The following is a 25352-nucleotide window of genomic DNA, read 5'->3' on the forward strand; positions in this document are numbered from 1 at the left end:
TGCCAGCAAGGAGCATCAGAGCTATGGTGAGAGACAAAATGCTCTTGGACCTGCTCGTGCACCCCACGCCCACACAAGTCTCCTAGGAAGCTTGTGTCCAAGAGTGATTTTGGAAGTGGTTACAGAAAGCCTATCGCAGCCAGGACTCGAAATCTTCAAGTCAAAGAAACTTTTTTTTTTTTTTCTGGCAGGGAGAGATGATGAACCAAGATCTCTGACCTCCCGAAGATTTAAGGGATGTCCAGGGAACACGGTGAGAACAATTCTTGTTTCCCTGTTGACCAGCTGTAATAGGAAGCTTCCCGGGGCCATCTGCCTTCTTAAAACTGGATCTTTTCCTTATTTCTTGAGGCTTGGGAGCCCTTGAAATCAATGTGTGAGATGGAAGCACTACCAATGGGAAAGGGTAGTCTAAATCCAATAAGGTCTCCACATGCACTCACCCACCTCTTGCCACGCCGTCCACACTGTCAAGCAGCTGCCCTCAGCACTGGCTCTCCGCCCACCTTGTCAAACGTCATAGTCACTCATGATCCCACTGTCACTTAAACACTCATGAGCTTTCACATTTCACCGAGTCCAAACATGGGTCTCTTTTTTTTTTTTTTTTTCCAATTCAGAAACTGACTATAAGTCCACACCAAACTCTCAAAACCAGAAACAAGCAGCGAGAAAGGAAGCAACGAGAAACAGACAGAAGCACGGTGAGGAAAAGGGCCTTGAGTGTGACTTGTGCTCCAAGAACTCGTCTGCCAGCCACAGTCAGGGAAGGGGCTGTATGTTAAGAAAGACTCCCGACCCAGGGAGGAAGGGGAGTGCTGGCCTCTAGAGTGGTTTACTGAATCTACGGCCACGCAGAGCCCTCCACCTAAGAAATGCGTGATATCGTGTATTCCTGGTAATGGTAAGCGTCCGCTAGCAACATCCTGTCTCACTGGGTATCTGATTCGGTTCAGCTACTCACAAGCAAGCATTGCATTATTTATAAAACAAAGCTGAATTTCATCAACAGGACTCTTCAATAACTAGGTCAGGAAAAAAAACCCCACATTTTATTTTGAGTTTTAGATAGATGGAGATATTCTCTTAAAACACATACTCTTCTCTTGTTTACTGAAGACCTATGTAAGGACAAGGTTATTTCCTGCGTTTACTTTCTAAATGAACTTGTGTTTGAATTAGCTTGGGTCCAAGTCAATACTGAGGTCTCCAGGAGGGGAATTTTCTACTGGAAAAATGAACAATTTAAGAGATGTTTATGTTGCCACATCCCTTGTCAGAATAAATTAAGCCCATCTTGACTTTAACTTCTACGGGTTCCTTTACAAAAGTTCTGTTAGTGATTATTCCCTTCCCCGTCTAAAAAAATCCCAACAAAAGCCTCACTGAATAGAATGCAGTGGTGATTTTCAGACCTATTTTTTTTTAAGACGAGTGAACAGCCATCGGATTTTCTTTCTCACATTCTTATTCAGTATTTGTGTTGCTTATGGGATCTCTCTTGCTATTTCTTTATTATTGTCATTTTTATTTTGGTGAGTTAAATTTTTAAAATTTATTATACAGAAAATATGTTGTATTGTCAAGCAGCTCCAGGGTATAACGAAGCTTATTTTTTCTCTTTAAAAATGAAATCTTGGGGCGCCTCGGTGGCTCAGTCAGTTAAGAATCCGACTCTTGATTTCGGCTCAGGTCATGATCTCAGGGTCATGAGACTGAGCCCTGCATGGGGCTCCCCGCTGGGTGGGGAGCCTGCTTAAGATTCTTTCTCTCCTTCTCTCTGTCCCTCCCCCTCCAAAAAATAGAAGAAAATAGAAATGAAATCTACATATAGAGATACAGTTCTATGAACTGAAGATAATTTTTTTCAAGTATTGGATACTTTGTATTCTTGATAAGTACATGTCCATTTGAGCATTTAAGGGGTTCTTAATTTTTATCTAGTAGCATTTCCTTAGGCAGAATTGATAAAGTAGGTAGTTACGGATATTATTATTCCTCTCCATTCCCAGTTACCTTAGTTCTGAGAATCAACATCAACAACATGTTAATAGATCATCACTGGGGGTGGGAACAAAAGAAAATGTGTCCAAAGGGACTTAGGATATATTAATGATACTTCACACTTTTTCTTCCATTATCTCACCTAACCCTCCTAACTTTTTTTTTTTTAAAGATTTTATTTATTTATTTGTCAGAGAGAGAGAGAGAGAGCGCGCAGAAGCAGGGGGAGCAGCAGGCAGGGAGAAGCAGGCTCCCTGCTGAGGAAGGCATCTGATGTGGGACTCGATCCCAGGACCCTGGGCTCAGGATCTGAGCCGAAGGTAGACGCCTAACTGACTGAGCCACCCAGACATCCCTAACCACCCTAATCCTTTAAGTAGAATTACTGTCCTATGTTATAGCTGAGGAAAGAAATTGAGTAGATAATACATTATTTAAAAAAATCTCAGAAGCAGTTGTGTTCTTGTGTTAAGAAGATAGTTGGTTCCTGTCAATCCATTTATTTTCCCAAAAATTCATGAGTTATTCCACCTTCAGCAAATAAATAAACTGCTACCAATTAGAGCTTCCATTTAGAATAATTTCTCCTTTTTTTCTTTGGTCAATCCATTCGACTATGGTCTTACAGGAACCAGTTCTCAGGGACAGAAGTAGAATAAACCCGGTACTCAGGACACTTGGCTACTGAGATTCTTACGCACTGGAAAAATATGTTACCTGCCATACAAAACAACCATGGTATCTCTGAAAACTGCAGCATTCGGAAAAGCTTTTTAGAAGCAGCAACACTCAGTTAAGTGCCCAAGACGTCTGTGCACTCTCATCTATTGTTCTTAAGCGTTAACCTCAACATCAGCCTGAACACCCAGGGACGTAAGATGGATGTGACTGAAGAGTGGTTTTATATTTTCAGTCATTTACTTTGAATTTTGTACAGTCTGTTTCAAAGTGAAGGATGCTTTTAATTTTTCAACGTTGGAGTCCCTTCTAAAGCATTTCATTGTGCAAGCAATATTGTATCATGAGCTCCAGTTTGCAATTTCCCTTCAGAATATACACACCCTGATTTATTTGTCTGATTTTCATTACACAGATTAATTTATTTGAGGTGAACTATGCTAAGGTCAGATGTTTATTTTCTATTTCCTGTTGAGAAAAAGAAAAAAATCCAAAAGAAAAACATGGCTGGGAAAAAAGTCAACCATAAAACCTGAATTTCACTGGACTAAAAAAAAAAAAAAAAGAAAGAAAGAAAAACCACCCAAAGTAAACTTTAATTCAGGAGTCAGCAGCATATTTTCAACCAGATTAGTCTCTGGCATTTTTTAAGTGCCTGTTTTTTTCCTGTTACAAGATTTGAACCAACGTGTCACTAAAATGTACCGGGTGACATGACTGGTCTGCTTCTTTACTTGTTTGAAATTGCCATGAACACCCAGCAAATAAGTCTCCCCACTTTTTTGCATTACACTCCCTCCCGCCCATTTCAGATAGCTTTGGAAAAAACTTTACACGCCATTTAGGGAAATGGGACGTGTTCTCCAAAGAGGGCCAACTCAATTATCTGACCTCTCACAATGCATGACCTCTCCCAGTGATCCAGAAGGACTCCGCCCAATTGATTTTCCAAGAGAATTTGGAGTAAAACCCTGTTCTCGGATGCCCTCAGGAAATGAGTCATTTTAAGTGGCTGAATTTTCCTGATTCCTGACAATTTAACTCTAAAGGTTTGGAAATGTATTGAATTAAATACTTCTCTGCTCTTTGAGAGAGGAAAAGGTGAACATAATTTAACCTTTCTCAGAAGTCTGAGGTAACTTTGGTGTTTGTGGCAGATGGTGGGGAATTGCCTTGGAGTCAGAAGCCACGGGTGACTTTCTAGATACGTGATTTTGAATTTATGTCTGTCCTTTAGTTGCTTTCTCTCTAACAGTAAGGTCAATAACATATCGACCCTCTGTGTGAACAAATGAGATGATGGGTATAAACATACCTGCCAGCATACTTGTTCCACTACAAACAGTGTTTTGGGGCAAACTGGAGGACCTCTGGGTGGTATTTTTTGGTTCCCTCTACAGCCCTAACGAACCCATACCAGGCTGAAGTTGCCAGGTCTCCTTCTCTCATACAGATTTCTCATCCTCCAAAAAAAAATCATTCTCTTCACTGTTGTCAGTGGCCTTCGACTTGCTCCCATCAGTCAAAATAACGTCTGTTATTTCTTCATCACTAACCCAGTGCACACTCAAGTCATCTTGTATCCATCTGTCTCTCCTCTGCTGTGGGTTCTCAGATGTGAAGGACATGTGTCTCTCTCCATTTTAAGAATGTAGGAAAGTTCTCTGTGAAACCCTCATTCCAAAGCCTGTCAATCCTTCATCATCTAAAGCAAGCGATCCCCACAGGCACCAGAGCAATCTCCTCCACGCCTTTCTGATATGCTCAACACCAAATGGAATTCCAGACACGTGCAATTTTAAAAGCTACATCCAAGGTTGTAAGGAGGTTCAAAGTCCTGTGCCACAGATCAAAGTGCGCATGGAATCCTCATCGTAATAACATTTCGTTGCACGCATAGTACTTGGGTTGTCCTATCAACTTAGAACAAGACAGCGGTGGGTGGGGAAAGTGTGTCCCTATTCCTGATCGATAACTGCCCACGAAGATCATGAGCGATGGGGAGAGAAAAGGGCGCATATCCTGGATATCCACCTCAGGAGTTGGTGGTCACCACCAGCAGGAGTGGGGGTGTTCCACACCTTGTGATGCATGGGACAATACTGCACAATGAAGAGTCGTTCTATCTGAATTGCTACAGCTCTCCCACCTAGGAACACCGCGTATTACGGAGTTGTCCTCGGACTCTAACGGGGTCTGTGATATTTTGTGCATTATATTCATTCAGTCTTTCTTTCAACAAACATTTTAACATTTATTGAGCACCTACAATGCACCAGGCCCCCAGCAATAGACAGACAGGAGTCCTTGCTCTTAAGGAGGTCCCGTGGCAGAAGAGGGAGAGACAAGGACACCAAATTACTTTCATGCACTGTGATCAGAGCACACACGGCAGAAAGTGACAAAGCAGAAACTGGGGGTGGGGGGGGGGCAGGAGCCATGGTACTCACCAAGGTGTTTCCAGGGGAGATAATGCTTTACCAGCGCGGCAGTAACGGTTGAAGGTTTGGGGAATGGGAGGAGTGGATATAAGTAGGACGAGGAAGGAAGGTGTTTGAAAGAGAGAAAGCAAACCAAACAGAACTCAGGAAACAAAACATTTTACTCTGGCTTAAGCACAAACTGCAAAGGAGGGCAATAAAGGTCAAGGAGCAGGTTTTGGAGAGAAGGTGATAAGGTGAGTTTCAGGTGCAGAGGGAAATCTGTGGAAATGTCCAGGAATCAGCCGGACGGATGGCTCTGATACGGGAAAGTTACGTGGTAAAATTACAGCTTTGGGAGTTAATAAGCGTACAGATGCTAACCAAAGCCTTTGGCACTGAAGAAATCCCCTGGGAGGAAAGCCAAGCTTGAAAAGAGAAGAAAGCCTAGCAGAGGAACCTGAGAACTCCACCGAGGGTTTGCAGGAGAGTCCAGAGAAAAGAAGGAAAACCAGGGAAGCTGAAAAAGAATTCGCCCTAAGGAGGCGGGAGAGGTCAACAAAATTAATGCTGCTGAGACAAGCAATTTAATTCGAAGTAGTGTCCTCCTCTCGAGCTCCCCACGTGGAGGCAGCTGGTGCCCCTGTGAAGAGCAGTTTTGGTGGTAGAGCGGACACCGCCCTCGGCTGGGGGGTAACGAGAGGGAAATAAAGGAGAAGCCATTGAGACCTCCAGGAAATCTCAACACTGGAAAGGCAGGCACAGACCGAATGGCAGGAAGGGGGAAACAGGAGGTGCAGAGGCTGGATTACCTGAGACTCTTTAAAGTATTTTATTTATTATACTTTCATTTTTTTACTTTTATTTTTTAAGAGAGAGATGGAGGGGTGCCCTGGTGGCTCAGTCGGCTGAGCGTCCACCTCTTGATTTCGGCTCAGCTCATGATCTAGGGTCATGAGATCCAGCCCCGTGTTGGGCTCTGTGCTCAGCAGGAAGTCTGCTTGTGATTCTCTCTCTCTCTCCCTCTGCTCCTGCACGTGCTCTCTCCCTCACCTCTCTCTCTCTCTATAAAAAATAAATAAATAAATCTTGAGAGAGAGAGCACGCGTGTGAGTGGGGAGTGGAGGGGCAGAGGAAGAGGGAGAGAGAACCTCAAGCAGACCTTGGGGTGCGCAGAGACCAACATGGGGCTCGATCTCATGACCTGAGCCAATATCAAGAGGTGGCCGCTCAACCCACTGAGCCAACCAGGCACCCTGAGAATATTTAAATATTAATAGAAAAGTGCCCAGAGAAGCGGATAAAGTGAAGGCTTTAAAGGAAGGGTTTTAAACAAGCTCTAAGGAAGAGAAGGGCAAGATGGGTTTGCGGGCAAATTAAATTTATGCTCTGCAGAAGTGACTACTTTTGATAGCTTTTAGTTTTTACACCATAACTCAGCTGCCATTTTTAGAAATTTCAGGTAATTCACATTCTTAAAAAAAAAAAAAAGGCTGTAGAAAGATGTTTACATGTAGCGTTCACTCATCCAACACACGTTTACGAAGTGCCATGTTCCTGGCATTTTTCTCCAGGCTGGGTAGAGGGTACAAATCACTACTCTCATGGGGTTTCCCTTCTAGTGGAGGGAGACAGACACTTAAGAAAATAAGTAGATGAGTGGGTGATAAAAGCAGTGGAGAAAATGAAGCAAAGAAGAGGAATAGAGTATGTTGGTGGTGACTGCACTCTTAGGGAAGGCCTTGTTGACCAGATGACCTAAGTGGGGAGTCTGGAGGAAGGGAAGGAGGCAGCTTTTAGACAGTGAGGGGCTGTTCTGGGAAGAGGGAACCACAAATTCAGAGTCCCTGGAATAGAAATATGGCCGGACTGGTGTGTGCCTGGAGCCCCACGTGGCTGGAGCAGAGCCAGCAAGAAAAGGGGCAGGAGGTGAGGTCTGAGAAAGACGGTGTGGGGCCTGGAGGCAGCTGCAGGGGCTCTGACAGACAGGAATCTAAGTGAGACACGATGGGCAGTGGAGGTAGAGAGAAGTGGTCAGATTTGGGACATAGATTAAAATTTAATGACTTTATCACGGCCAGGTATTAGGCACTGCTTTAAGCTTTTTACAGGAGTTATCTGGTAATATTCCAACCCTAGGAGGTATGATGTTACCTCATATGTTGTCACTTTAACAGAAAATCTAAATGATATTGTTAAAACTATCATATCTGCTTATATAAGAAATTGTAAATTCAGCCGGGGTCGCTGATGCTATCTCTCACCACCCAGACACCACTCACGGCTGAGGCACTTGTTTCCCCAGCTGCTGACAGCTCACAGCGAGGTCTTCTCTGGGCATTGCTCTCAGACTCAGGGAACCGCCTCACCCGAGGCTACCCTCCCTGCCTGCAGCAGTGATGGGTTCATAGGGGGACCCATCTCTTGCCTCCACTCATGGCCATCCTGAGGGGCCCTCGCAGCTCCAGAGCCTCCTCAGGGGTCAGCCGAGGCCCTAGAACTGCACTGCCTGTCAACTGTCCCTCTGCCCATCCTGGTCCCCTGGCTTCCTTCCCCAGCGTTCCAGAGAGCGCTTCTCAATGGACTTCCTGCTGGCAGATCCCCGCCTGGGATTCTGTTTCCTGGGGAAGCACGGCGAGTTCTTGAAGGGAAAGAGTGGTGTAAGGCAGGAGGAGAAGCCAACAAACAAAAAACCAGACAGCGAAATATTCTTCAATAGAAATGACAGAACTTTCATTTGGAAATTTGGTCCGTAAGTATGGTCACTAAATTCTAGTTTTCTAAATGGAATAGTGCTTAACTTCTTGGATTTAATGAAAAAAACTGCCAGACTTAATTAACACAAAATAAATAGAGGGAGGCTCTAATTTCATCAACAAAAAGAAATAAAAATAATTTCAAGTGTGTATTTGTGATGGGGGAAGTGTATTTAGACTTTTATAAATGAAAATACCACACTGGCAGAAGAGCCCATCTTCACTTGTTAAACCTGGTTACCAAATGGTCCTGGAATTTAAATTCTTTCCAGAAATACACGGCAGCTGGTATCCAAGGTCACTTTACTCGTAAGAGTTATTTTAAATGTTCACTTAAAATAGGCTGTGTAATGAAGGACTTTTAAAATAACCATTAAATCCTGATTTTTAAAAAAATGTTCAAACTCTACTAGCTTTAGAGACACCATTTTTCAAAGGAGTTGTAATAATTTTATCGATATACTCAGGACATCAGTGAACAGGGGGTTAATTACACATGGTTAGATTTCTTTAGACTCTGATGATACAATGTTTCCTCGATTCTTTTATTACTTCCTTTTTCCCACATAGACTTACCCAGTCTAATGGAGTCTCCTCGCAGAGTTTCAGTTATCCACACAGGAGGGAATGCAAAGAATGCTATCAATGGTTGCTATTATCATGACGAGTCTCTATTTTATGCATTAAAAAATTCCAATCAGAAAGATTTTAGTTCTATCCTTTCCCACGTGGAAGGCAATTAAATAGCTAGTAGAGATTTCTTTGGGACAGGACCATTAAAAGCACATTTCTTCCCCTTTAATTATGCCAATAAAAAAGAATCTGGTCAAGGACTTTTATCCTCTTTGAACACCGCTTTCTTTCCCTTCAGATTTTCTGTTTAAAACGTCAACAACAGATATATTGGGAGTAGATAAGAGAGGCCCCATGGCTGCCCAAGCACATTTGAGTACCATCAGGGAAGGGTAATGCATCTCCTGCTTCACAGGAATATGGGAGGGCAGAAATCTTAGATGATTTACTGTGTATTTCATGTTGAAACCGTACCCGTAAAAAGAAAACAGCAGTCTGTGACTGAAGATCGCAGCCCTTGTATCAGGACAGAATCCTGCACAGGGCTGATACCTAATCACCTGGGATGCATTAGCAGATCCGGGTATGGGGGGTGCTTATTATAGTGTGCTGGGAGGAAGAGGGCATCTGAGTGAAGAAATGCTCCGTGGAACATGGGATAATTTGCTGCTGACAGTAGGGAGAGCTTCCTGACCCACCTGGACAACGTGAACTGTAGTCATTCCCAGCGGCAGGGTTCTTGACGGCCAGCCCATTTTAACCAACCAGTAACTGAGTCATGCAGGGAATTTAAATATAAGATGAGAAACAATTTCCATGACTCTATCACCTATAGTGAAATCTCTTTTAAGACAGTCTCTTCACTATGTCATCAGATTTCCAGATATTCTCTATTCTCCTTAAAACATACTGGTGGATACCCACAACTTAATAAACTTTCTCTATAAGCCCGGGCCTTTTTGATCCTGTGAGTTGAGTTGTATCACTAAAAGACAGTTGTGCTTATTAACAAATTTATTGAAGTTGTAGTTTTTATTGCAACTGTACCATGTAATATTTTGCAAATTGATAAAATATAAATGTGAAAAAGAGAGTTGTTATTTCTATGAAAACTAAGCAAATACTCTAAAAATACTCAAAAAAGGGAATTGCTCGAGAAATTGCTGCTGATTAAATGTAGAGTATCTGTAAAAAAACTATAGGATAAAAATCAGAAAAATCTCACAGTCATTACATTTTTATTCCACTTTAAAGTATCAAAACCTGATCATCAGAGAAATGGCTTATGGATGTGATTTTTGCAGATTACAATCATTAGGCTCTTACCCAAAGGAAAAAGCTTGGTTTGACATTTGAAGATTGGTGAATGGATGTACATGGGAAATTTTAGGGTACAATAAATCCTTCAAGAGTGTGCATAATGTTTTATGATTTTCCCCTTTTAACTGACTTGTTAAGCTGATCAACAAACCATTGGCCAAGTACACATTCAGTATCTGCTGCCCTTTGTCCAGGCTGGGCCACGGTCTCTCCTTTTTGGGCCTATTGGATGAGTTATTTCATGGGCGTTTTTGTGCAGGAAGAGCTGATATCGGGCGGTCCCACTCACACGAGGTGGAATGGGAGAAATTTTTCCAGGTTTTAAACAATGGCCAGAGAGATTTGGAGGCATATGGCAGAACCACCAGTGGTGTTCTGATTCTGAACCATATGGAATCCCAAACTCTATAGAACCCGGAATAGGTACAAACATCACAGCTGCCCCTCCCAGCAAAACAAAGCTAACAGAAGAGTTCTGCCATTTTCCTTTGCTGATTTGGGTCTTAATCTGAACCTGTAACCTCAGCTGCAGCATTTTCCAGGGGAGACTGCCTTGCACTATAGAAACAGAATAAATGAGGTACACGGAAAGGGAGGAGAAGTTAGAGGAGTACTTCCATCTCGTTTAAAAAATAGAACAAGGGTAAGTCAAGCAGAGAAAGACAACTATCATATGATTTCTCTCATCTATGGAACATAAGAACTAGAATGATCAGTAGGGGAAGAAAGGGATAAAGGAAGGGGGGGTAATCAGAAGGGGGAATGAAACATGAAAGACTATGGACTATGAGAAACAAACTGAGGGCTACAGAGGGGAGGGGGGTGGGGGAATAGGATAGACCGGTGATGGGTAGTAAGGAGGGCACATATTGCATGGTGCACTGGGTGTTATACACAACTAATGAATCATCGAGCCTTACATCGAAAACCGGGGATGTACTGTATGGTGACTAACATAATATAATAAAAAATCATTATTAATTAAAAAATAGAACAAGGGGCGCCTGGGTAGCGCAGTCATTAAGCGTCTGCCTTCAGCTCAGAGCGTGATCCCGGCTTTCTGGGATCGAGTCCCACATCGGGTTCCTCGGCTGGGAGCCTGCTTCTTCCTCTCCCTCTCCCCTGCTGTGTTCCCTCTCTCGCTGGCTGTCTCTCTGTCACATAAATAAATAAAATCTTAAAAAAAAAAAATAGAACAAGATTGCGAGGCCTGGGTGGCTCAGTCGGTTAAGCAACTGACTCTTGATTTCGGCTCAGATCATGATCTCAGCGTCCTGGGATCGAGCCCTGTGTTGGGTCCCTGCTTGGCAGGGAGTTTGCTCCAGCATTCTCTCTCTCCCTCAGCCTCTGCTCCCCCTCCACCCCCCTCCCCTGGCTCTCTCACTCTCTCTCTGAAATAAATAAATAAATAAATCTTTAAAAAAACATAGAATAAGGTTTAAGAGAAGCAGAATATTCATGTCATATATAATTACCAATTTAATGTAGCATTCTTTCTAGAATTGTAAGCCAGCCAAAACGATACTGGTTTAGATACAACCCTAATGACTAATTTCATCATTGCCTTTGGGATCCACACAGTCATTACAACAGAAATGGATAATTGTTGGGACTGATTTCAGATAATAGCACTGTTAGCCTTGCATTTTCCCTAATCATTCTCTTTCTTGCTGTGTGCAAATATGGAAAAAATCAAATACACTGAAGTTGAAATAGGGATGAGGTAGCTGGGAGGGGGGGTAGAATCCCCGTATCAGCAAACTCAGCAAATTAAGAGCAATATCAAAATAAGGGCAATCTAGGGCGCCTGGGTGGCTCAGTCGATTTAGCATCCGACTCTTGATTTCGGCTCAGGCCATAATCTCAGGGTCCTGAGCTCAAGCCCCATGTTGGGCTCTGCGATGAGCATGGAACCTGCTTGAGATTCTCTCTCACTCCTCCCTGCCCCGCCCCCCACTGCTTGTGTGCATGTTCTCGCTCTAAAAAAATTAAATTAAATTAAATTTTAAAAATCAGGGCAATCTTCCAGTCACTTAGGATGAATAATCATCAAAATGATGAACTGTACTGGTATTTTCCTTTTCTCTCTAACACAAGGAGTGACAATTTATTTAAATTGAAAAGTAAAACAAAACAAAACACCCACACCCATTGAAAAGTCACCACAGACGTAGCCACACAAAGATGATGCTACTTACATCAGAAGTATTTTGAGCCTGGTCTGAGAGGATGAAAAATTTCACTAATTACTATGCAGCGTATTTATAGCTTTAATTGTTTTTTCCCCACTTCTCAAGGGACATGTTTCTTCCAGAAGCACAGTTGCTGAAGCAAACATTTATTTTTATTGTTTCATGGGAAAAAAGCGGAAGTACCCGACCAGCTACTGTAATTCTGTAAAATCAGCTACTGGAGAATTTTATATAATCGATATCTTTGCCCCAAACTGTGCTTTAGGGTCTGCCTTACTTTTCTGTTCGAACTTGACGGAAAACAGTCTGTTAGAATGCAACAAATTTTAAAGGATACTGATAATACTTCCTTTCAACCACTATTTTTCAGGCAAATTTACTGCTCTCCTCCTCAAGAATGACACCTAAAACCCTGAAACATTAATTAATCATTATGCCAAAATATACTTTATTTGTACCCGTGAAGGAATACACGCCTCTTTAAAAGCGACATCTCCTCCTTGCAAAAATAATACATGTTCTCTGTAGAACACCTGAAGCACAAAATATGCAGAAAAAAATTAAACTATAATCTCACCAACCAGAGATAAGTATTGTAAACATTTGGGTAAACTGGCTTCCAGGGAAAGAATATAATTCTTTATTAAATCTTAAAAATGATCTTCTATTCCTCAATAAAAACTTCTTTTCCTCAATAAAAAGTTCTGTTACAATTTTCCTCTGGGACTTGCATTTCTTGTATCTTTGGAAAAGTATTTGATAGGGAACTTGACATGCACAGCTTAAAATTCTGGCCATACTGAATATTAAATAAGAGAGCCTAAAGTCTGAATTTGATTTATGAACAATATACGTGTGCAAGAACATTGTTCAAAAGGATAATTTTAAAAATCAGGTCAGTTCCTTTAAGAATGGTAATTTCAAACTAAGCTTTGAGATAATCCTCGAACGTGCTTCAGGGAAATGCAGATGTGTTCGGTATACATACTTTTAAGCATGTCCCAAAGCGGAACCGTATCAGAAAATTCTGCCAAATGTGGGCCGATCCATAGGGGCATGGAAACCTCTTTAAAACGCTTCGGTGAGCCTCATAGTACAATAAAAGAGGAGACTCAACGTTTCTTTGTTTTGCCCACGTTTGGAGACTCTGAGGCTATGTACAGTATCATGTGCCACATGCTGCAGCTGAAGACATTTGTCATGTGGGATCTTTTAGATAAGACCATCTTGAAAGGCAGAGCTGCAATTCTGAGTACTCGAGAGCAGCCTGCCGCTGGTAATGCAGGCTTGAATTTGTGGTTTCTCTTAAACGGAAAATTTAAAGCTGTAAATTTCGTACAGTCTCTTCCAAATGAATACAAGGAGAGAAATACGAGAAGAGTGTCAAGGCTGTTCATATATATATACATATACACATAAATATTTGTGTACATACACACACACACACACACGTGCACGCGTGCCCCTTAGTAACATATTCCCAATATGGTAATCAAGTGTCTTCTAGTTTTCTTTCTACTTAATACAACTATCAGGATACTCAGATGTCTTCATATAAATCCCTGCTGACAACAGGAAGCCTAAAGTGGGAAGAATTCACTGGAATACATGCTCCGAGAATTTGCGAGTGTCTTCTTGACAACCAACTCCTGTTTGCCTGCATGAGCGTACTCGACCGAGTGTCCCTTCATTGAGTAGTGGGTAGCAATGGAAACTTGCAGGAAAACACCAAGAACCAGAAGCAAGGCAGAGTTACCACATTCACAGCAGACTGGAACACTGAGCCAAAAGATGGGGAGTCGAGGATCCTTACACCTCCTTGGAGAGGTGCGAGCGCACACTGGGAGGGGAGCGACCGGACAAGGGGGCGGCGGACAGTCGTGGGTGCTCACCTGAGGGCCGTTCTGTAGTGGTAGATGGCTTCCCGGTTCCGACCCTGGTCCTTCAGGAAGTTGGCGTAGTTGTAGTGAACCTTGGCGTTGTGGGGCAGAGTCTGAACGCCTGACCTACAATGAATACATTTAAAGAAAAGAAAAGAGCAACAAAGAATTGTGTTTAGGAACATCTTTGGCTTCTTTCATTATTTTACTCGGTCTCATGAACTTGCATTCGGAATGTCCGTGACATCCAAGTCGGGTTTTTCAGGGTTTACGAACTTTGTGACTTCCTAAATGTGCTTCTACGGACAACGACGACGGCAGTGGGTGGTGTGCACAACTGAACAAACGTGCGCACCGGATCGGAAGCAGAGGGGGCGACACCGGGTGCCAGGGAATTCTCTGCAGGACAAACCTGCACGCTCAGGTTCATTCGGTTTTTTCCCTCCTTCCTTCTTTTGTTCATTTATAACCTTCCTTAAAAAAAAAAAATGGGAGCATCTACAAAAATAAATCATGACAAGAGGGATGACTGCAGACTGGCCTTCCTATTAAGTTTTATTGGAAATTCCCATTTCCTACGTACCCAAGCCTGGACTGATTTAAAAAATAAATAAATAAATGCAAGTATAATTATTTTACAAGTTGCAGATAAGGAAATGAGGTTTTGCTCCAAAAGGTAAAAACCCTGCTTCCATGGTCACTGTGTTAGTCTGCTTGGGCTACCATAAGCAAAGACCTGGGGAATCCCTACAGGGTAACGGTGAAGCTTTGAAGGTGATTCCAGGGGCAGGTGGGGGCAGGAGCGGACCCGTTTCTCGTTTGTAACTAGCTCACACATTTAACCTGCACAAGGTTATACAGCTGGTCAGTGGTAGAGGTGGGATTCTAGAGGATTCTAGCTTGGTTCTAGAGTTCCCTGTTCCCTCAACGTGCAGGGAGGTGTTGGCAGGCAGAAAGAAGATGGGCTGGAGGGCCACTTGGAAAGAAAACTCCCAGAACATGCATGGATGAAATGTGGGAGGGGGACAGTTGTTGAGAGAGAACAAGGAGACAAGCAGGACGACCTAGTTTCGGGGCAAGTCTAATGCACTACTACCTCTCCCAGGTAACATACTTTCATGTAGTTTTTAATTTAAAGGTAAGATTCACAGAAGGGTTTCGTACAAAGTGTTAAAGATCTGTTGGGGAAATATGAAGGGCTTTGTGACCTTTGTTGAACTGTCCCTAAAATAACAGGTTCCTTAGGACCAGTAAAGACAGTCCCAACTTAAAAGCCCCCAGCTAGGAGCCTGAGGAACTCTCCAGAGGACAGAACTTACAGGGAGTGCAAGAGGCTAGAGACCGACCTGAGGGCAACATCATCGGAAGGCGGCAGACTCCAAACTTACACAGGCTGCTTCAGTGCCCGCAAAGCTAGGGCAGGTCGCTGGGATTTCTTGGTGGCTGGCGTGTGGCTGGACACACACTAAATCTCTATCAGGAGCATTTAAGCCCAGATCGCCATCCTTACCCTGCACACCCAGTGACTTTTTTCATTATTCTTTCCCCATCCCAGACAAATGCAGGAGTTTTACTCTCTGGAAAACTTGAGCTAGAGACCCTGCACTCGCGAATAACGGGTGACGCAGAGGGAAGGAGGAAGGGCTGGATCTCAAAGGTAGAGGATGTGTGAAGTTCGGTATTCTGAACGTTGGGATCTGTTTCTCCCCCTTATAAAGCTCTCTAAGTACTGGCAGCCAGGACTGGACCCCCAGGGAGGAGACTGGAGGATTCCGCTCAGTAGCAGCGGAGGCACGCAAGACAAAAGGCTGACAAAAGGTTGACCAATGCTGACGTTCGGGTGCTCCGGTGAAACTACTGGCATCCTTCAATCACAACGATGAGACCCTACAGTGCCACAGAGAGCTAGGATTTTACTGGAATATTTAAAGTGGATATTACACAAAGTGAACTTAGTCACAGGAGAAGAATCTGGGTCAGAGTGCTACTAATGGCTTAAAAAAAAATTTCCAATTTCTATCCAGGAAAATTTCTGATTCTTCTCTCCAGAAATAAGTAGTGCATGGTTAACAGGCTGATTTTAAAGGTAACTTTGGTTTCAGCGTGGACATAACTGGCGGATTGGGACGGATCCCTCCCCCTGTGTGATTAGCATGGTGACTCTAATTTATGTATCGCCCGGGGAACGGACAATTAGGCCTGTAGAAACATGGTCCTTGCGAAGATCGGGGCATTGTTCAGTGATGGCCAGAGGAAGTAGTGATATTCATAACAGGCGAGCAGCTGTGGGTGGAGTAACTCGAATCCGAAGAACACACTGCTTTTTCCATTGTTGTTTTTGACCTTTATGTTCTCTCTGTGATATTTTTCCTGCTATGTTTTTCCAGTCTCTCATTTTACAATGAGTAGTTTGTGGAAAAGGGGAAATAAACAACTGGCCCAAGGCACAACTTTCCACATAGCTGTAACTGGCCACGCCGCTCGTGCTGCCAGAGCCAGACTCCTCCATTCGCTCTACTGATGCTATGATTCCGTGGCCCCAGTCGTTTCAGTGGGAACAAGCAGCTCACATGTATTTACTCTACAAAGACACGTAGTATTCATTACGTATGCAGCAGGAGCTCAATCCCTAGTCAAAATCCCAGTGATGATTACAAAGAAAAATCTCCTTTCAACTCAGGACCTTCATTCGTGTACCCCATTTCTCCCTCACACCTCTCATTTGTACAACACTTGAAAAATAACTGAAATAACAAAAAGGCCACTTCTCTCAGGCATATCTCCAAGTCTACAGAACATCAATTTGGTTTGTTGGCATAGTTGGACAATAGGTCACGAGGACCATCCCCAAACTCCTGATGAGAAAACAAACATTAAAAAAAATAATAACGAGCAGTGTTGAGCCAGAGGTTAACAGGAAAGTAAGAAAGATTCGTGATTCCCTTCAATATTGACCCTGCTGTGGCCTGAGGCCGCACAGCGCCACACTCAGAAGGCCCAGTACTCACAGACGGACTGCTCGGTCTGAATCAAGTTCCGGGCTAAGCGCCCATTTCCGTGGATCATCTCCTTTTATCCCTTCGATAACCTACTGGACGGGTAGAATTATCGTACCTCCCACACTACAGATGAGAACACTCAAGTTCAGAGAGATTAAGACCTCTCTCTAAAGTTACAGACCGAGAAAAGTAGTGGAGCAGGGATTTCAACCAAGGCCAATACGTGGTCAGAACAATTCCTGAAGCTGATTTGACGCTAAACCAGAAAGGTACCCCAGGGCACAGGAACACTATAATTTCACTATCACAATGTTTATCTCATTGGGAAGCAAACCATGGCCTTGTGGGCCGCAGGCGCGCCAACGTGTTTACCTATTATCTTTGGCATCTTTCCCGAGACAACAGCAGGGTTGGGTCGCTGCGACAGACACTATGTGGCCCACAAAGACTAAAATATTTACCATCCGCTCCTTCACAAAAGAATTTGCCAATCCTCAGTGTATCTTCTCCGCCCTGGGAGGTTGGCTGATCTCTCTGGCTTAGCAGTTCAGAAAGGAAGAAACAGCAATGTGTTCCCTACAGAGATGGAGAACAATCTAGAGCATACATTCTTAATCGATGCTCCATGGATCACTTAAATAGTTCATGAATGGGATTCAGAGAGATCCTTAACTAGACGCAAATAGAAGAAAAATGTGGTCTCTGCCTTTTCAGGTATTTCGAAGATTTGGGGCATAGAGGGGATTTTACTGTGTTATTACAGTATTACTTACTCCAAACAAACACACAATTCTGGGCTGTTACCAGACCCAGCTGGAGCTGTGCAATGACCCTCTTCCCAGGTTAGGATATCAGAACAGTTTCTTGTTACAAAGAATTAAAGAAAATATAGCTTGCCGCTATGATTATGAACCAACCCCTCCCTCTCCCTCTCTCCCCCTCTCTCTTCTTTATACTGGGATTAGTTTTAGTTAGAAAACATGAAGTAAAAAATAAGCGTAGCAAAGCTTATGTATTCTTTTATATCAAATTCAGGTTCAAAGCCTGGCTCCTCCTCTTCACAGCTCTTTCACTTGTACCGATTACTCTCTTCGGGCCGCTGGTAAGACACAATTGTTGGCTTCTTATGCTGTCATGGGTAAGGTTCGTGCCTGGGGAACTACAGAGCTGCGAGGGGGCCCTGCCGCTGAACCTCCTGAAAATACATCACACGGTGGGATTTTTTTGTAAGAGGACGCCTCAGCTGGAAAGGCTGGGACTTGACTGAAATTTGGATTTTCTCCAACACAAAGGTCTGTCCTAAGATACTCTGTAAGACTGTTCATAGTACTGCCAAACAAAACCACCCCATGTGAGAAGAGAGGCCTTAATGAGACCATACATCCAAGGAATGGTCAATGAGTTCATCGTTGAGAACAGAGGAGAAGCCGGAAGCAGGGGCTCTGCCAGGGACATCACCTTATCTACGAGTGTAACAAATTCTTCTTACTCAAATGAGCCACTTCTTGGTTTTGATCACTGTAGCTAATTTAGGTCGTCTCATCTTTAGGTACTCAGCTCAGGCCTGTAAGAGATCAGTTCTTGAAGGCCTGGGTCGTTCTTAGCAGCCTGCTTGTACTTACACAGTGTCCTGCTGCCTCTGTCAACCACCTGCTACATTATGTTAAAATGTGTTTATGTGTCTGACCCCCATGCAGACGTTCAGCTCCTCTATAGATAATCTCTCTCTTCCCCTTCCCCCCTCTCATACCCTAGAACACAGGGCACAGCAATAATCTGAAAACCTTACATAGTGTTTATCGTACTGCCTTATGCAACTTTCACATACTCATTTTTTCTTGAACTATATCCAAAATATAAACAACATTCTTCTTCTTCTAAGTTTTAAACTAAAGAAAGTAAGGCACAGAGTGGTTAAGTAACTTGCCCACGGTCACACAGCTATGACATGGTGGTCCTTGGAGAGGAGGCAGAAAGTCTAACTCCAGCCCCCACACTCAACCAGTAACTATATCTTCCTTCAAAGATTCTTGGCAAATGTTCGTTTCAACTAATTTGAGCATGACTCAGCACAGATGAATACATACAAACATCTGGTCTTAGAGAAGAAAGAATATTCTTAAAGTCTCAGATTCTTAAAACTTTTTCTTGGGACATACATAAATTGTAATAGGCAAAGTTTTCTAAAACCTATCAAAAGTTTGGTTTGTACGGTTTACAAAATTCCATTTGATCACCAAAGGCCTCCTAGGGCACACAAGCTCTGCAAGCACATTTGTGGGATGGTCGTGTTTTAGTAATCAACTGTCACTTCCTACATACTTCCATCTAAAAACACAGAAGCCTCTGGACGCAAGGTCAATGAGCTTTTTGTTGTTCTGTTTTTAAACTGCTGGCATCAGCCTTAGAGGGTTTGAACGTGAACTTGTTACCCTTGAAATAAACTGCTGCCTGCCAAAATCCACCCCCAAAGTTGCTCTGATTGAGCAGTAAACATCATTAGAAGACACAACCTCTGTTAGTACCTCGATTCAAGCAAAGGGTTTAACATAGGGCAGAACCACTTTAAGGTCTCTCATAAAAGCACTGACTGTGGAAAGCAAAAGAAAAAAAAATCAAGTCAGCAGAGACTAAGGGGAAGTTGTATTACTGAACTTCCATGGCCCTGTGTTTACAGAATGACCTCAGCATGGGTCACAAGAGGCAACAAGCCCACTGTGGTCTGGGGGAACTGCCTTGAAGGTAAAGGGATGTGACAGGGACTGAACAGAATCTGGGACCTTAAGGTGAAAAAATATTCATTAAAAATCCACACCAAAAAATCTCACCTGGCAAGAGGTTTCTACAGTACCCACTGTGGTAATGATGACGACCGTGACAATGATACGGTAATAAGAAATAAGCTAATAAGGCACGCGTGCCAGGGGTGTCTGGGGGGCTCAGTCAGTCGGTTAAGCATCTGCCTTCAGCTCAAGTCACAATCTCAGGGTCCTGGGATCAAGCCCTGCATCAGGCTCCCTGCTCAGCGGGGAATCTGTTTCTCCCTCTCCCCCTGCTTGTGGGCACAGGTGTTCTCTCTCTCTCAAGTAAATAAATAAAATATATTTAAAAAAAAAGACATGCATGCCAAACTAATTTTTTTCTACTAAAAAAAGTCAAATTGCTAAGTAGCAAAATCAAATATATTGTTTTAAAAAAGCTGAAGAGGGGTGCCTGGGTGGCTCTGTCGTTAAGCGTCTACCTTCGGCTCAGGGCGTGATCCTGGGATTCTGGGATCGAGCCCCACATCAGGCTCCTCCGCTGGGAGCCTGCTTCTTCCTCTCCCACTCCCCCTGCTTGTGTTCCCTCTCTCGCTGGCTGTCTCTCTCTCTGTCAAATAAATAAACAAAATCTTAAAAAAAATAAATAAAAAAGCTGAAGAGTGCCGTGAACATTTGTCTTATTTGTTCATTTATTCGTTCGCTCATTCATTCATTCATTCGTTCATTCCTGGCAGCCAGAGTCTGTGCTCCTCCTCCAGTACTTGGACTTCCTGTGGGGAATTCGCTCTTGCCTCATTTTGCGAAGTCTCAGTGGAATCCGAAGGTGCCGAGCCTGCCCTAAGTCCCTGGAAGTCAGAGGGGCTTCTTTGGCCAATCATTCATTTCAGTGCCCCGGTGGAGACAAAGGACAGGCACGTGACCTAAAGCTCAAGCTCCACCAGAGGACTTAATTTTCCGAGGACTTTGATGTGAAGATGAAAAAACCCGGTGTAAGCTTACCTATTTGCTCTTGGGCGGGCACTCGAGTGCTCTCAGGACAGACTCTCCGGGTGCCTGTTTCCTGTCTGCTCCGTGCCAACTTCTTCACTGGCCCTTCAATTCTGTGTGCCTTCCTCTACTCTTCCAGTATTTTCCCTTTTTTTCAGGTGATCCCAACTCTGTTTCCATTGTTTGCCCCCATAGTATAAGTGTTGGGTATCAGCTGAGCAGAGCACCAAGTAAAAACCACACTGACTGAATTGGGTAGCTGGGTCATAAGTGAGGACAGAAGCTAGAAGAGGGCACAGACTGGGAATCCCTGGAAACCTGGAAAAATACTGTTGGGATCCTGGTGGGCCAGTGCCAGGGAGCCCAGATGAAGGTCATCACCAGGGCTACGACATCAGTGAGGCCTGAGCTCCAGAAAACACGGCACGATGAGTGACAGTCCCAAAGAATGTTTATACTTTACGACAAGTTTAGGGCTTGCAGGTGACCTTGTTATACTCAGAATATACTCTTTACCGCATAAAAACCTACCAGGAGATGAAAAAAGTCTTCCATTTCTTTGTTCACAATTAATGTTCAGAATAAAGCAACTAGATCACAGATCACAACTTAATGTCCTGGAAAAGTCTACAGAAAAGGTACCGCGTTTCTCTTCCTTCCTGCTGTGTGCTCACCTTTCTCACTGACTTGTCTGCATAATGAAGTTAGGCTTTATCATTTCATTTTGTTTATAGCTGATTTTACAGCCCAGCTCATCATTACGACGGTTTCGCAGATTCAGGAACCTTCTCATGAGCCTTATTTTCTTAAATTCACTTAGAATGAGCTCACATTAAACTTTATAGAATACCAGTTAAAAAACTAAAGCTAAAACCCAAAATAAAATTACATCTTCCACTTAAAACTTTACTAAAAAAAAACCTGTGGGTTAATGATTATTGCCAGACCCATGTTATCTCATTTGTTTGGAAACAAATATGTAAGCAATGAAATACATGGGAAGAGATTTGCTCTTCTCCATCGAATCGTACCTGAACAGGGACTCTCTTGACAGCCAAATTTCATTCTGCTTCACCGTTTTCCAGGAGAAAAGCAACAGCAGCAGCGCAGTACACACGGTCAGGGTGGTGGCCCCCCATCGATTCAGGCAAGTGCAGAGCTTCCTCAGTCCGTGCACAAAGAGGATGCAGTAGCCCATGCTGGGGAACAGAGTGGGAGAGGCAGGCTTACTCCGGGCGTGCGATGGAGCCTCCTTGAGTACTCGATCCCATATAACTAACTTTCAAATAAAACTCATCCGTGACAGAGAAACAAATACAAACTCCCCCGTCTTACAATATTTACATGCTGGTTCTCTAACGCACTCTTCCAGCACATTGCCAGCCCTCTGGCATTAGCGTGGAGAATAACAGGCTCATCGTTTAGGCTCAAACTGCCCTGGATTTCAGCAGCATCATGAGATGTCCCTTTTGTGTGTTCTTGGGTTGTGAACAGACCCTCTGACTCTCGCTGCCTTATGTCACTGACGTCGTATAACCATATTGGCACCACGAGTCTAAATCTAGACTGTGTTGCAGCACGTGACATCGTGGCTTTGAGGGAGACAGTTGCCAACATCTCCCCATCAGGTCCTGGGAGGGATGCTCGTCCCCACAGAACACTGGCAGTCTGTCTCTAGGGATGTGCCGCCTAGTATGTTCCCCCTCTGGTCAAAGTCCTTATGCTGAAGGAAAATCATCTATCCCCACGCCAACTCCTGAGCAGGGAGCTTGGGGCCCATCACAGACAAACCGTATTGATAGGACTGAACCTTGCTGACTCTGGCTCAGCTTTCTAAATAGATATGAGGAATCTCTCATGTTATCTGAGCGGCATGCCGATAGCACACCTCGAAAAGCCTTTGGCTGGAACTTGGGCCCTCACGTCATCTATGCAGCCACAGAGATGCTTCCTGCCTGTCAACTGGCCCTGGAACATCACAATCATTTAATCTGTATCCATTACTGCCATGTGCATTTCAGTTAAGACCCACTTCTTTCCAAAGATAATAGACTACAAATTATTGTGGAATGTTTTAAGAATGAAGCCAGCTTGTGTAAAGAAATCCGACATCAGTTAGACAGTAATGCCATAATAAGCCCAAAATTAATACAGCCCATTTACATGTTTGAATATTTATTCGTTCTCTCTCTATATGTGACTGGCAATATACTGGGCACTAAGAATGAATTATGAATAGAACACAGGTCCTGCCCTCATAAACCTCCAGTCTACTGGGGCAGGTTGGTTTTGCAAAGGAAAACACTGAAATAGTCTCATTTCTCAACATACCTCCTTTAAAAAATCTCTCCACTTCTGTTCACTTTTCTGAATATCTACGCTTTGGTATCAAGGGTAGAAAAACAAGGGAGGCATTTGACACTTTTCTGAATAGCTACGCTTTGGTATCAAGGGTAGAAAAACAAGGGAGGCATTTGAGGTTTCTGACATGGAGATGCTGGGAACCAGTTCAAGTTTGAGCTCCAATTCCATACTTCAAATCCCGTAAGTCAGTTGGTCCAGCTCCCTAAACTTTGAAGCTTCATTGTTAGGCCAAACAAAGGGAGTCACGACCCCACTTACTAGGTCCGAGCTGGGGAGGCTGGATTTGATTGCTATAAGCACTGTGCAGAAGCCTTGAACATGCCAGAACATAGAGTCACTAATGCAAAAATAATAAAACCTCCAACCCTCTTCCCACTTTCATAGTAAGTCATGTTTGGCCTTAAAGGTATCAAGATTTTCTAAACGTGTCTCATTCTATACAACAGCCATGCTGATGCATTACAGGCCACCATGTTCGTGACGATGCCTGCCATTTGCTCCTCTAGCCTCATTGGGATCCCAGCCCTGATGGAGCAGGGTGCATCTCTGGCCCCATGAAAGCCTTCTGGGCTCCATGCTTCCATTCAGCAGGTATTTAATAAACACCAACTGCGTCCTGCCATTGTTACAGGCACCAAGACCAGATCGGTGGACAAAACAGACAATAATTCCTGTCCTTGTGGAACCCACATGGGTGGGAGAAACAGCCAATAAGCAAATAAAACGCAGAGTGTGCCCCACAGCAGGATATGTTACGTGGGTAACAATCTATCAGCAAAGAAGAAGAGTGAGTCCAGGGTGGGCAGGAGTTGGGATTTTACTATGGTCAGGAATGGTGCCACGGGAAAGGTGCCACAGGAGCAAAGTCCTGAAATGCGCGTACCCCGTGCAGGCACCCACAGCTCTAGCGGCTATCTCCTTGCTCGGGCCTTCGTAAAGCAGCCCCATGAAGAACTAATGTCTGCTGAGCGCATCTCATGTGCCAAGCAGTTCCGTGTATGAGTTTAGCCCATCCTCGCACCCCTATGGGTCACTCGCGGTTAGTGCTATTTAACCATAAAGACGGTGATGAGAAGAAAGGTGAATGGATTTCCTGAATTCGGTCACACAGCTTGTATAGTGGGGCAAAGATACAAACCCACGCGTTTCAGATTCCAGAACTCACGCTCCATATACTGTCCCGCTTGTCTGGGTTTTGACTGGACCGGCTGATTCTTGCATTCCTCACACCTTATCACACAGCTTCACCGACTTCCCTCCTAACCACTCCATTCATAAAATTTCAATACTTGTTTTCTGTCTCCTTGTAGGAAACAGAGCTGTCATCTGGCAGAGCAGTGGGAAAGGAGAACACTGGGATCTCCACACAGGGGTCTCCCAGCTATGGCCACAAAAAGGCAGAAGACAAGAATAATGAAGATAACAACGACAGAAGTAATGAGCTGTTTTACACATCTGTGTGTTTATAGTGGGTCCTTCCTATTGGCCAGGCACTGCGCTAAGAGCATTGCATGGGCCTGTCTACAATATTCATAGGGCCTAGGATAAGGATGGTACTGGCTTTAAATATATTATCTGATTTAAATATATGATCCTTGGTATCTTCCATTCCATAAATGAGGAAATTAAAGCTTATAGGAGTCGAATAGCTTGTCCACAGCACCCACAGCTAGTAACAGAGAACACCCATGGCTCTAACACAATGCTGATATCCAGAAGTTGACAATCTTCTTCTGGAAGGCACTAAAGAATAAGTATTTCGGGCCTTTCAGGCTTTTCTGTCCTGCCCACTCTATCTTTGGAGCAGGAAAGCAGCCATCGACACTGTGTAAATGAATGGGCATGGCCGTGTTCCAATAAAATTTATTTATAAAACAGGCAGTGGGCCAGCCTCCCCTCAGGAGCTGCAGTGTGTTGACCTCTGCTATGACCAAGGGAAGGAGAAGGCCATTCCTTTCCCCTCAGCACAGGCATCAGTATCAAGTAACATGATCATTTTTTTTGGAAGGTCCTTGTATTGACAAATGGTTTAAAGAAATGATAAGCCCTATAAAACAATCTCTACTTAGGTTTGCAAATTTCTTAGAGAGTATCACATTCTTACAAACTTGAACACCAGATCACAAAGATTAAGATGCTTCTCTATGATGACATTTCATCCTTCAACATCTGCTTAAATACAGAGCTCAGTGGCCGGGGGGAGAACTGCTCTGTCCATTTCTAAGGGGCAGGGCAAGGCCTTATTTTGAAAGTAGAAAATCAAGCAAATGAGAAGCTACACGCCTTTCTGGCCTCCGGAGAGATGAAATCAGACTGCAGATTGCTTTGGTGCACCTGGTTAAGGAAAATCTGGGCTCAGATCTGGGACCTCTACACAAGAGCACGCAAAGTCAGTGCAAACCACCGACAGTGGGCAG

The 25352-nt window shown here is 43.7% G+C and overlaps 1 protein-coding gene across 4 annotated transcripts in view; it reads right to left on the minus strand.

Annotated features, from left to right (window-relative positions):
- The window catches only part of TMTC1 (transmembrane O-mannosyltransferase targeting cadherins 1), a 260656-nt gene that overhangs the window by 55434 nt on the left and 179870 nt on the right, over positions 1-25352 (minus strand). For all 4 annotated transcript variants that reach the window (XM_057303256.1, XM_026502173.4, XM_044385574.3 and 1 more), the window contains exons 10-11: positions 21603-21770; positions 13836-13949 (exon numbers count right to left, since the gene is read on the minus strand). In XM_057303256.1, coding sequence (XP_057159239.1) covers positions 13836-13949; positions 21603-21770 — 282 coding nt within the window. The remainder of the gene's footprint in view (positions 1-13835; positions 13950-21602; positions 21771-25352) is intronic.

Source organism: Ursus arctos, unplaced genomic scaffold (genome assembly GCF_023065955.2).
Source record: "Ursus arctos isolate Adak ecotype North America unplaced genomic scaffold, UrsArc2.0 scaffold_26, whole genome shotgun sequence".
Taxonomy (NCBI): Eukaryota; Metazoa; Chordata; class Mammalia; order Carnivora; family Ursidae; genus Ursus; species Ursus arctos.